This window comes from Melanostigma gelatinosum, assembly GCF_949748355.1.
Source record: "Melanostigma gelatinosum genome assembly, chromosome: 11".
NCBI classification, from domain to species: Eukaryota; Metazoa; Chordata; class Actinopteri; order Perciformes; family Zoarcidae; genus Melanostigma; species Melanostigma gelatinosum.
In genome coordinates this window covers 19,005,078-19,018,465 of record NC_136644.1, presented here as the reverse complement: position 1 = coordinate 19,018,465, position 13,388 = coordinate 19,005,078, and the positions used below count along the sequence as shown (strand labels likewise).

General features: G+C 39.8%; 1 protein-coding gene across 4 annotated transcripts in view; it reads left to right on the top strand.

Annotated features, from left to right (window-relative positions):
• The window catches only part of fam13a (family with sequence similarity 13 member A), a 50,120-nt gene that overhangs the window by 18,756 nt on the left and 17,976 nt on the right, over positions 1-13,388 (top strand). For all 4 annotated transcript variants that reach the window (XM_079278161.1, XM_079278162.1, XM_079278160.1 and 1 more), the window contains exons 9-12: positions 4,604-4,645; positions 9,305-9,346; positions 9,451-9,645; positions 10,588-10,804. In XM_079278161.1, coding sequence (XP_079134287.1) covers positions 4,604-4,645; positions 9,305-9,346; positions 9,451-9,645; positions 10,588-10,804 — 496 coding nt within the window. The remainder of the gene's footprint in view (positions 1-4,603; positions 4,646-9,304; positions 9,347-9,450; positions 9,646-10,587; positions 10,805-13,388) is intronic.

Genomic DNA, 13,388 nt, shown 5'->3' with positions numbered 1-13,388 from the left:
CTCTGTAATCATTCTCGTCATGTCGCATTGGGTGACTGATGTACAGACAGCATGACAACTCTGAACTCTGAACTCTCTGGCCTTTAAATAAAAAAAAACCTCATTGACTCCTGCAACTTGCAGAAAGACTAAAATGAATTTACCATCTTTCATGCCAAACTACTTTTGATATTCACAGATCGTGTTTGACAAACCTGAGACTCTGGAGCTTTCAAACATTTACAGATAAAGCAGTTATAAGGAGAAAATTAGATGAAGTTATGAGTTTTTATTAAAAAAAAAAGTTTGAATTGTAGGTAGCTGCGATTTTGACACATAAAGCCAGAGCAAATATATGATCATTTTTTCATAAGTGGATTCATCTGTGTTTTGATATCTGTAGCTGCTCTCATGTCTACTTGTCAGCTTGCTCTCACTTTCCATAGGTATGTGTCAGACAAATCTGTGTCAGCATAGTGCAGCACAAACAGCCGCACATTCACCTGGGCCGCAACTAAATTAAACATAGCCAGAATGAGAAAAAACAACGTTTGTTTAATATTATATAAATATAAATATATATATATATATATATATATATATAAATGTTGTGGTTATATACATTTTTACTTTTAATTCATGGTTTTTAAAGGATGTAATATATGAAATCAAGAATTTAGGAACTACTCCGGTCCTGAGTCCCTCAACTCACTCAGGTCACATTCAGCACACACTGGAAATCAAGTCAACATTCAGTGAGATTAATATTAGTAGCTCCGCTATTAGACTCGTGTATCCACAGAGCATGAGTCTTACCACGTTCAACATGTGACACTTTGCCTCCTCGGTGTCAAATACATGAATCCAGTAATTGTGTATGCCACAATGCTCTCATCTGCACCTGAAATATGACACCAGCCTCATTCACCACACAGGTCACATGAGCCAACATAGCAGCGCCATGTGAACTGACGCTGTTCTCAGCAGTGCGTAGTTGCTCGTAGGGGATGCATACTGGCTTTTGTGTGGAGTTGCCATGGCTCACTAAATCTTGTGATGTAACCATTAGGTTTCTTAGAAGCCCGTTGGAAATAGGTGGGCGTGAGGAACGTTGCAGTGTGGTGTGACTGCAGGTTCCCTGTGGGTATAACAGCATTGTTGGCCTCCGTTCAGGAAGTCTCATCCATCAGCCTGAAACCCTGCTCACATATTTACAGCAGGTATAGCTGTTGGCTGGATCTAACTGGTTTTCATAGCACTTTTTGATGTTAACGCTTTTTTTTTTTTTAAATCTCATACACAACATTGACCCCTAATCATACCAAGATTTTAGGTCTATAAAGAGTCTCAGCCAACCAGGTCGCAGGAAATCTAGAATTACTAATCCAAAGGCAACCAGATTTTCTGTTTTACCCCTGAAGATATTCACAGGTCACCCAAGAGGCTTCTTCGGTCCGCTCATGCCCGACACTACCTGATCACTAACCTGACACCGTTCAGTAGAGTTCAGCCTCTTTGATAAGTGGCAAAATGTCTCAGAGGCGACGTTCTAGATGCTAAGTTTGATGTTCAAGTTCAGTGACAGACCTGACAGGAAGTCACATACCTGGTCTGATAGTGAGAGGAAAGCATGACAGCAGGTGCTCCAAACTCAGCACTCAAAATCATCCATGTATTATAGCTAGTGCTGAAAAGACTGTTTATTACTCCTTTAGTTGACCAAGGGACATTTTTTCTAATATTGATAATAATTCATCATTTTGAGAATGGTTTAACTGACGTTTCACGCCTAAATGCCAACAATTCACTGGTTCTAACTTTTCAAATGTAAAAAAGACATTCTCAGGTATTCCTGGGAATCAAACGTGGTGTTTTTCTCTGTGCCATTTTGCTTTTAATGTCAATAAGGTGCAGCAAAGTTAATGCTCATGATATAGAGACTTGACACAAAACGAGATGCATGTGAGAGCTGATCATATTTCATCTCTAAATTGTTTAAAACCTGAAGCATGGTGGCTCGGTGTGACTTTGACGCCTTTTTTCTCCAATACAATGAGCATATACCGAGCATAGCTTAGCCAGGCTTATCCAACAAATACTTTAGGTCTTGACCACCACACAGTTTGTGCTCTCTGGTATTCGAAGAATGTCCAGCACCCGTCTAAAAGCTGATGGTTTGGAGGTCCTGAATGGACCAGAGACTGAACAGAGGAGCTGAAACACAAAGGGACTCTAGCTGTACAGGTCCCAGATCCTCAATGGCTCTTTGTTATTCAATACAGTAAATTGCAAAAACTACTTTCCACTTTTTGTTTTGCACCACCAGCTCAAATAACAACTTCCCCAAACCTTTTTTGTTTTTAGCAAAAATTGTGTAAAAATTGATGATCCAACAACTAATCACAACTGTAATTGGCAGCATCAAGTCAAAGATGTCGTGAAGGCAGCGTCAAAATTGTGTTGAGAAAAATGTTGTTCACATATGAGATTAAATAAGAACTTTAATTAGACTTCAGCAGATGCTGTTGTTGCATGTTGTTGGGAAAGGTAAGGCAGGGCTAAGGAGAGGGACTCTGCCAAAAAGTGCTGGAGGATTACTCAAGTGACCAGCATCCGCTAAACTAGACTACCTTTGTCTACATTGTTTTTTTTTTATATTGTTGAGAGCGACCAACTTGTCATTGGTAGTTTTCCATTTACCCAAGAGGGATCAGGCCTTTTCCGATCGCCCCTGCAAAGCTTTTCGTTATCCCCTCAGTAAGGTAGTGGGTAAGCAGGATTTCCGCTTTTGCAATTCACGGCGGCAGTGACGGCACATATTATTTTAATACGCTTGCCAGACTGTGTAACACCAGTTAAGAACGTGGGTGTGGGGAGAAAAAACATTCACCTCTGAGTCTCTGAAATAATGTGGAGGTGTTTGCGGTGAGCCACGCCTGCACCTAAAACCAGGCTGGAGGAACACATGTACATTACCTGCACATCGTGTCATTTGAGAAGACTTTTGAAGTTCAATGAACTTTATTTTGATTCCTGTCTGACTTGAAACCTAAATCCTTTGTTTTGAACTTGTTGAGGTGCTCCCCGAATGGTTTCCCCCCCCCCCCCCCCCCTCGGCACACCTGCCCCCCTTACGTAAGCCACATGACGGCACGTCATGTGCCAAAACACACCCAATAACCAAACATTCACCGAATGGTCCCCTCAATAACGACTCTTTCTTCTGTTATTTAGAACTTCTTAGACTTGTTTTCAAACTATTGTTTACTGGCACTGTAGGCGAAGTTATCTCATATTTGAAATTGTTTTAGTTTGATCTTGCCTATTTTCTGTCCCTCTTTAAGACTAAATCAGCGGTTTATGAGCATTTTTATTCACAATTAATCTGCAGATCAATTCATCTTTTTTAGTTTGTTCTTTAAAATGTCTGAAAGATGCGACAAATGCTCATCACAATCTTCTACAACAACATGGTGCCACCAGTTTACAATTCTATTGTCACAATGAGAAGGTGGAACAGCTGTTATTTTGGCATTTTTTATTAAAATAGTACTATACTTATTTGCAACTATTATTATATAATACTTGATCATATGTCAAAATAGGTGCAGATTATTTTTCTGGCAATGGACTTAATTCATTGATGTTTCAGACACTTTGACAGTCACTGCCGGTCTGTTGAATACTCAGGTGACCAGTTGAACCTGTTACTATTTGTGTTGCATGTTTGTCAATCAAGAACATTGTTGGTTTTCATGTTGTCTCGACACATGTTTGCTTGTCATGTGAACATCCAAATGAAGTCCAAATAGGGGTATAAAGTAACATTCTTGTGTCTTTTACAGAAATAATAGGCCTTTTTCACATCAGACATTTTGACTTCAAGTGTCCCAGTAAGCCCTTACAGCCATCATGAAAAACTGTGCTTTTCCCTCTGTGGCATGTCAAAAAATCTCCATTAACTGTGGAGACTCATGTCTAATTAGCTTGAAAGCTTACAACAACACACATGTGGTTGATTTGCAGTTTTAAAATACATTTAGTATAAAGTGTCATTGTTGCAAAACATCTATGAACGGGAAATAAATGAATCATAAGGAATTCAATAAAGAAGACAACTGTGGTTAACAGTTGTTTTTTTTGTTACAAAGTCTTCAGTTCAGGTTGGGTTGCAGTGCTTTTCTTCCTGCTTTGACTTTGCAGAAGATAATAGTGTATTCAGCTCTGCTTAGGCAAACAAGACGAGGTGATTGTGAAATGTGCAGCCTGTAAGTGCCAGGATATGAAAATGTTAAGCAACCTCAACATTCAGTGCCAACGCTGAGTTGCTCTTTTTGTTGCATAATAATGTGTCGCTGGCATTCATCCAGTGGCACCAACCAGCCTATATTTTAGAGCAGCAGCCATTTCTCTTTTGGTTCATAATAATTACCAGAGACAAGCTCCACAAAGGCACTGATCTGTTGCACTGCATGGCTATTATTCTGCAGACAAAAGACAGTCTTATGCTCCTATTTCCAGCCCCAGGGACATGAAGGATGGGGGACTTAATATTCTTATGTCATAGCACTTTATAGCCACCCTGCAAGCTAATTAACTATGTGTTTTTGTTTTCATATTTCAGCTCCCAGGAAGAAGATGGGCCAATATCTCCTTTCTACATGAGGTAGGCCTTCTTTCTTTGCGTAAGAAAGCTGAAAGAATTGGATGAGTGTATGTTGTTTTGGGGGAAGCGGCAGTGTGCTGTCTTAGTGCATTATCATGGGAAACAATGGAAGTACCAGTTGGAGGCAAAGCAGGGTGCCCTGCACATGCAACAGTTTGCTCACCGCTGTTTCGGTTATTGTAACAGAGGCAAACGCAGCACATGTTCCAGAGACACCACCCAATCAGAAAACACCTCTGGGTGCAGACACAGAATGATCTGATGGTTTAAGATCATTGAACATTGTAGGATGAATAATAAATTAAGCTTAAGCTATTTGTCGGCAACGACAGATAATCCTTTCGATCATTTTTCAAATATAGACAGTGAAAGAATGCCAAATATTGTGTAGTTCCAGGCTCTCAAATGAGAGGATTTTATGTTTTTCTTTGGATCATTGTGAACAGATTATATTGGGTGGACCAACGGTCCAGTGTTTTTTTTTACCATTTTGTAGACTAATAACTAATCAAATTTTTTTTAGAATTAATTGATTATGAAAATAATTGTTAGTTGCAGCCTCAATTTCTGACAACATCAAAGCAATATTCATAATATTTTAACATATTTAATATAATTTCTTGTCTTGACATTTTTCATTAGTGCCAAAGTTAAAAATGAACCTATTACAAGTGCATGCAATGTCCATACATGTATACAACATTCAGTAAACCACATGTTTTTGCATGTGCAGTGGATAAGGTTTCAGTACACCCTGGCCACACCTGCGTAGTAATCACCTGTTAATCATCAACTGTCATCGTTTCCCATTCAGCCTTCAGTTTATGTTGACATAAAGCCGTAAACTCAGCAGCTTGTCCAGCAAGTGTTACCGGCTGGTTCCTCAGTTAATCATTTGGAGTTGGCACATTTTGACTGGAGTGTTGTTTGCTGATATGACTTTAGAGCTGATAATGCTCCAGACCAGGGCGGCTGTTTGTGTGATCAAGCAAAAAAAAATAAAAAATAGAAAAAGCTTCACAGGACAATAGTCAGAGTAACCAGAATAATGCACTCAGAGCTGACAAAAAAAAGAATGCAATATGACTTGAACTACACTTTATGATTCATATTTTATATGAAATGGAAGACCAAGGAGCAACATGTACTTTAATCTTTTTAAAACATAATACTTTTGTAGCTTTTGCAAAATTGTCTTCTACTGTTCAGCAGCCGTAAACCTGGATGTAACAAAAACAAACTGAATAAGAACTTTGACTGGATCGTCTTGTCTCTTGGTTACAATGTAATAAAACACATCCACATCCTTTTCATCCATGTTAAAAGGTCAAAGGTCTCAATTAGTGCACTAATCCAAGTCCTCGGCATGAAGTCAGCTATGTACAGTCTGTGTAGTAAATATTACATGACAATAACCTGTTTAACTGTGGTATGGGATCTATAATCTCTTTGTCTGCATTACATAATCTCTGTGCTCAGCATACTTTCTCAGTAAACTACACAAGACTACGGTACTCACATTTTGCAAGTCACATGTCAGACCATTTTAAACATTTGAACAGGTCTCTATTATTCATTACATGACATGTGCAGACAGACATGTATGCATAAATGTATATTTGGTGTAAATGCATATCATACCACAAATAGAAAGGTTTTACGTTGTGCATGTCATAAACCAAACAAATTCAAATGTTGACCTGATGGCAGTGCTAGATGACAAGTCAGGGGATCCCCAAATGATTACAATTAATCCTCAGGGGTCATGAATGTCTTTAAAAGTTCATGATCCATCCAGTAGTTGTTGTGATATTTCACAAAAAACTAAAATGTCAACCACATGGTCTCACTAGAGCAAAAGCCAGGGGATCTCCAAAGTCTATTGGATTTATCCTCTGGGGACTATGAACGTCTGTACAAAATCCAATAATTGTTGGAATATTCGAGACTGTGACCAAGGTGGTGAACTGACCGACAGGCAGTGCCGTTCATAGAGCCGTGCTGATAGCACGGCTAAAAAAAAAATACGTTTTTTTTTCAGCCTCTCAAATGTGATACATTTCTCTGTTTTATGGAATTGTAAACGTAATATCTGTGAGTTTTGGACTGTTTGTTGGGTAAAATAAGCTCTTTGATTATGCTGTCTTGGGCTCTTATACTGTAAACTAAAAGGGCAATCAATGAACAACTTGGAAACATAATTGTGCAGATCAATTGCTAACAAACTAATTTGTCGCAGCAGTAGTCTGTGTCATCTCTGAGTGACTAAGAGTAATGTTTGTAATACTTCCCTCTCCCTTTACCTCCCTCTGTCTCTTGCTCACGTTCATCAATGACTAACGCCATGGCCTGCTCCTACTTTGTCACACACTCAAACTGTCTCTCTCTGCTGAAGACTCTCAGGCTGCCACATGGGAGCTCAGCCCAATCAAAATGGATCATATGTCAGCATCATTTTCTTATGTGTGTTGACCAAAGACTCTAAAGGGCCTGGCTAGTGTCTGACTGTGGTGTAGTACTTGATTACCTGAATTACCTGAATGGCTGCTCCTGGGTACACAATGTGGGGGATTTAACAGATATAAGCTTCTGCTTTAGATGCTTCGGAGTTGTTTCCTCCTTGCGTTTTATGCCTTAAAGAACACTTGACTTTAAAAACCCTAACACAGACCACAACTACGGAAACACATTATTTAGCTCTTACTGTTATTTACGTCGCAATTTTCTTCGTGAGAAGGTCCTGAATGAAGCAATTATAGGAAGCAAACTTTAAGCTCTCGTAAAACAAAGACTTGCATTGCTGGCTTTTTAAAATCACACACTGCAAAACAAAGATAACACAGTTAAACTGCCAGACCTATACTTTAATTACAGACCTGTCTTAACAGCTCAGTGAACCTTACTGACACAATAAAACTAAAAAACTGCTGCTGACTGGTAAAATGTCACGAATTCAACAATCGTATTTTGAATCTGTCAAAGAAAATGAACTCATCCATGATATGTCTGAAAGGAATAGATCAACGTTTTGGGAAATATTGGTTTATTCTTCTATTATGTGCTTTCCTGCCAAACGTTCGATCAAAAGACTGATACCACTCTCGCCTGTTAAATATAAATGTGCTGCCAGGAGAAGCGTCACTTATCTTAACATAAAGGCTGGAGAACGGGGGAGCCTGGCTGTGTCCAAAGGACTAAACTATTTGGGGTTATAGCCAAATGCAGTTGACTTCCTGAAATCTCTGATGGTTCTTTGGAAAAACCTCATGATGACGACAAGACTGGCGAGTTTGCGTGTGAGTTAGTTCATCAGAATTCCACTCAACAAGCTTTTAGTGGAAAGCTTTTTCGAAATGACACCATAACTTTCCCGAGACTCGCCGAAATGAAACCACTGGATTCCCCTGTTTTCTTGATCTTGTAGGTATTTATTTGCTAATGTATATGGCATTGATGGTATTGCCCCAAGAAGTAATACCACGCTGGTAAATATTAGTAAAAGAGAAATCCTCCTCCTGCTGCCTTGATGTCTTCCCAACAGGTTGAAAAACGTTTTTAACCACATGGCATCACATTCTGCAAATAGTCAACACTTATCTAGTTCTCTTCTCTCCGGCTGTTTCCCACAGGCCCTGAAAACTGCAGTTATTAAGCCGCTCTTAATAAAGAATAATCTAGAGTCTAGACAACTCACTAATGAACAATTGCAGACCTTATTTTTAAGGTATATAACAGAAAAGGCTGTTTTTCAACAGCTTAACACCTTCTTGAGCCTAAACAATTGTTTAGATGTTTTGTTAAGGTCTTGAAGGACATCTACATGAACACAGAGAGTGGAAAAGTATCAGATTTGTTATAATTAGATCTCGGTGCTGCATTTGGCAACATATTACCTGAATGACTGGAAAACTGGGTAGGACTTATGGTTTGAATCTTGTTTGAAGAACACTTGTGTGGATCAGAAATCACACATCTGAGGGGCAAATCACAAATAGGATTTCACAATTTTTTTGTTTCAAGAAATTTAAACTTAAAGATTCTGCAAATGGTAAAAGAGCTTGAAGCTCCTGTGTGACTTGCAGATGTTTAAATGAGGTGGTATGTAAACATTTAGTGTTTCTGCACCTCGTCTCGAGGCAAAAATGGCAAATTGCACTCAGCTGCAAAACTTTATGGGCGTATTTGCGCTGTAATATCATTAGCACAACATACATGTTATTCTTGCATACAACTTATTTTTTGTCATCCCAATAACTTAAACACACATTAATAAGTTTGTTTAAAGGTCAAACACTCACGTTATAGTGAAACAATGACGACAGTAAGGTAGGGAGTTACTCTAGACTAGAGGTATTGACATGTGTAACCATGTGAACAACTCAGAGAAAGATGAAGCCAGAGATCAGCATGAAGAGTATTGACTTAGAGGGGTAGTCATAGAAGCCAGCCACTTAACTCTCAGAGGACCTACTTATGCTCCGAACACAGCTGAAGTTAACACTCACTCACGCACAGTTCTGCACGAGAATGAAGATGCACAGTAGATGCCTCGATCACCAGAACCAGAGCCTGGGAGGATTTTCAGCGTTGCTCAGTGACCTGTTATGACCACCTGTTTCTGTAGCTCTTACTCTTCTTCCCCTCTTGTTTTTCTTTCAGTAACCACCTCTCTCCTGTCCACTTCAGACCAGATGTTGGAAAGTAAGTTCACTTTATTACTGTTGCCATTTTATTTATTTAAAGATCATTTCTTAAGTTTTACTTATCAGGAAACTGTTATTAAAGTCCATGATTTTTTTCTTCAGTTTTCTGGACAGGACGATTCGTTCAGCGGTGGAGCAGCACCTCTTCGATGGAAACCCTTTAGGGGATCAAAGTTCAAAGGACTGTGAGTTAACCCCACATCCACCATCTCCAAGGCCGACGCCATCTGCCCGACAGAGACGTCGACACCAGAGAGAGCAACAGGAGGAGGCGCTGAGACACAAAGAAAGCAGCAGGTACAAGGAGTCTGTTGTTGTCGTGACGTTGGTCGTTGAGGGTACCAGCATGAGATTGGTGGCGGTTTGTCTTTAGTTGCAACACCAAAGTGCACTGCAAAAGTCTTGTTCTCATCGCTCCATCTTTGTTTTCATTAAAGTCTTATTTTCTTATAATAAAAGGGAAGAAATCTGCTAATACAGTGAGAGTAATCCTACCTTTATGTTATGTATATCAAAAGTCATTTTTTCTTCATTCTAGTGCAGAATTATGTTTCTTATTTCAAGATACAAACGCTAGAATTTTTTTTATTTTCGAAAATTCTTATATTGGAAGCACATAATGAAAAACTATTTTCCTTCATATTTGCTTTTTATTACCCATCCAATGAAAACCCCATTCAACCCACCCGTCACCCACTGAACCATTATATTAAACCACATTACGACAAAACTAAATAATAACAAATAAATTGGAAATAAATAGACAGACAGAAACGACTCAGATTCATTTTTTTTAATAATACTGTGCCGGTAAAGATGCCATTCGTCACTAAAGCCTGACCTCAGGTTCTCACTGCAGTGTCACTACTTCCAGTCGGTGTTTTTGGTGACAGTAAACACTCGTAAGGTTTCATTCTGTGCGGTAAGCTTGTCCACTGAGACACAGCACAGTCATAACAACTGGAGTCATCGCAGTCAGAAACTAATCCTTGTTGTGTCTGAGATTGAGACGTGGATTAGAGAAGTGCATCAGTCCAAAGACCAAGACCGTGGACAGTAAATAGAATTAGCACAAAAGCTAAACAGCACATGTAAATGATATCAGGGTGACATTTAGTTTCCTGAAGCATTTCACCCAATGTCAAGCTGATAAAGACGGACCAAAGTGTACAACAGAGAGAGTAAGATGGACAGCAGATCACTCGTTTCCTCACCGTCCTCTTTTCCGTCTGAGAGCAGAGCTTCGTCCGTCCGAGCTGACACCAACAAGGAGAACATCCCATTGAGCGGTGGGAGCGGCTCGGGCAGCGTGGGGGACGGCTCTGGCAGCGGCAGCGGCAGCGGCGTGGACTCACAGGGAGGCCAGAGTGGTCACGCCGAGCGAACCCCCAAAACCAAGAAGTGGAAACACAGCCCGACACTGGTGCAGCTCACAGATAACCAGGACGCCCACACAGTGAGTCATCTCGCCTTTTCTCCTCGTCTCTTCCTATCTGTGTGATTTATCAGCATCTTTTGGTAGCATCTCTCCCACTCATGTTTTTTGACAGCTTTCTGTCGCTGCTTTTTTTAATCTTTTCTCCCACTGTGACAGGTCAGTCGGTGTAGTTCAGCTCATAACCTCAACAACGCATGTTTCTTTCAGTTGTTCCTCCCAATATCATGGCTACTTTAGATTGTAGTGAATCCTAAAATTGCCGCCGCCGATCTTCTCCCCTAATGCACCTGTGATGCAGAGTGGTTGCTAAATCAATCAGCTCAACCTCCCCAGCATCCTTATTTCTGACTCACTGCAAATAATTGGCAGTTGCAGCTAAGAAGAATCCCTGAATGCGGACAGCGGCGAGTTGGAAGATGACAGGAAGCAAGATGCAGCTGCCTAATGGTTCCCTGCCATTCTCATTGTACAGCGGCTTGTAATATGCAGCATGCCACACTACTTGTAAACCACTTTTTCCAGAAGCAGTGCAAGTGTAAGGGCCACTTTCGAGTGTGCAATTAGCTGCCGCTTTTATCCTCTGAAGACGATGATGCACCAGAGAGCACTCGACACCACAATGTTGAGTGCTCAGTATTTGTATCATGTAAAAGGGAAATGATTGAAATACAGTTAAACACTTTGTTAGTGAATGTTACTTTGATATTTTACTTGTTTTCTGAAGCCTCTGAACGTTTCATTGTCTTCAGTTTCCATAGTTAAGTACGAGAAATGTATCAACAGGTAGAGCTGCTGCTCTCAAGGTTTGGAAAATAACAGACCATACCTTCTGGTTATTTTGTCTACACACAAAAATTGAATTACCACAAGTGTGTCATACATACTATGATTTGGTTTGTGGTTGCGACTGAACTTAATGTGTCAGTACACAGAATACCGGAAGCTGTGCAGCATCGAAAGCTGACATGAGATTTGACTCTTATTTACTTTTTCTTTGATTGTAAAGTTTAAGATTTACGGTAAATCAAGATGTTGTCCATTTACACTGTATATTATTTAGGCATACCGGTAGTTGTTGTATTACTTTTTAGACAATACCAACCCATTTTACGTTTGGCTTCTTTTGTCGAGATAAAAAAGGGAATTTGTAAGAAAACATGTTTATAAAACTTAGATATCTGGTCTTTACACGACTATTAGTTCAATTGATCAATTAGTCAATCTGCAAACGATTGATTGGCAACAACTTTGATCATTGTTTAATTGTAAAAGTCAGTTCATAAGAAAAAACACATAAAATATTCTTTGGTTCCAGCTTCTCAAATGTGAAGATTTGATTATGTCATTTTAAATGAAATATCTTTGGGGTTTAGATTGTTGATCTGACAAAACAAGTTCTAATATTTTACGATTAAAACTATTTTGTAGAATAGAATCATCAGCAGACGATACACACTGGCACCTACATCGTCCAGGTTAAGAGTGGCAGTATGATCAGATAATAAAATACTTGGTCAGCTACCTCTCGCCTGCCTACCAAGATGCAGTGAGTCGTACCCGACAGTTGTATCGTAGTTGTACACGAGGAGTGTGCGAAAGCAGGAGGAGGACATGGTGTGAACCATGTTGCTTCAGTAACATGACTCCACAGACTCTTCTTACACTGAAGCTGCATGAAAGCAAGACCCATTATGATTCACACTTGGCTCACGCTTAATTTAAAGTTCAGCGCTCTCACTTACACTCAACTGAAGCCTCAGGCCAACGCTTTATGTAACAGGGCAGACGAGTGTCGACGCTCTGGCACACTTATGTTCCACAGGTGATAGCTGGCACAATCCTGATTGGCCAGACGACCGTGGTGCTGGCTGACAGCAGAGGTTTGATGTTAGCGAGTGTCTGTGTCTCTGTCACGTGAGCTTGTTATGTCAAGAGCCCCTGAGAGTAATTAGGAGCTCTGAAAGCGTCTTGGGTGTTATTTCTGCTGCTGTTTATTGTACAGCAACATAGCATGATGGAATATATACAGCATTGGTTTTATGTGCTGTTTTTGATGAAGTCAATTAAAGTTAAATTGCACCATTCCACACTAGTCTCCAGCCTCTGTGTCTTTGGCTTTAGCATCTCTGTGGATGTCAGTGTCGGTCGGTTTGGTCCAGCACTTTAGTCCAGACTGAAATATCTTAACTACAGGATGGAGCGCCATGACATTTGGGGAAGACATTTATGGTTTCCAGACGATTCACCGCTATGAATTGCGTTTTCCTCGAACTTTTTAGGTTCATATTTGTGGTTTTGAGTGAAACTCCTCAACAACTGTTGGATGTATTGCAATGAAATCTGAAGCGAAGTGAAATTAAGTTAAGAATTGTATTTCAGCCTTCATGGTTCAGCATCCAAAAAGATTCATAAAAGCAGTCACGGTTCCTCGTTTATTATTTCATGTCATATGAGCAGGAATTCAAAGCGATCTTTACACATCAGTAGACCAGCTTGTTCAGTACTTTGTAAGCCTCTGTTTTGAAAAGTGCTTAAAGCATACTGTTAAAAACGTCATTGGATATGCTGATGCAACATAACATTGTCACATTTTTATGGGAAA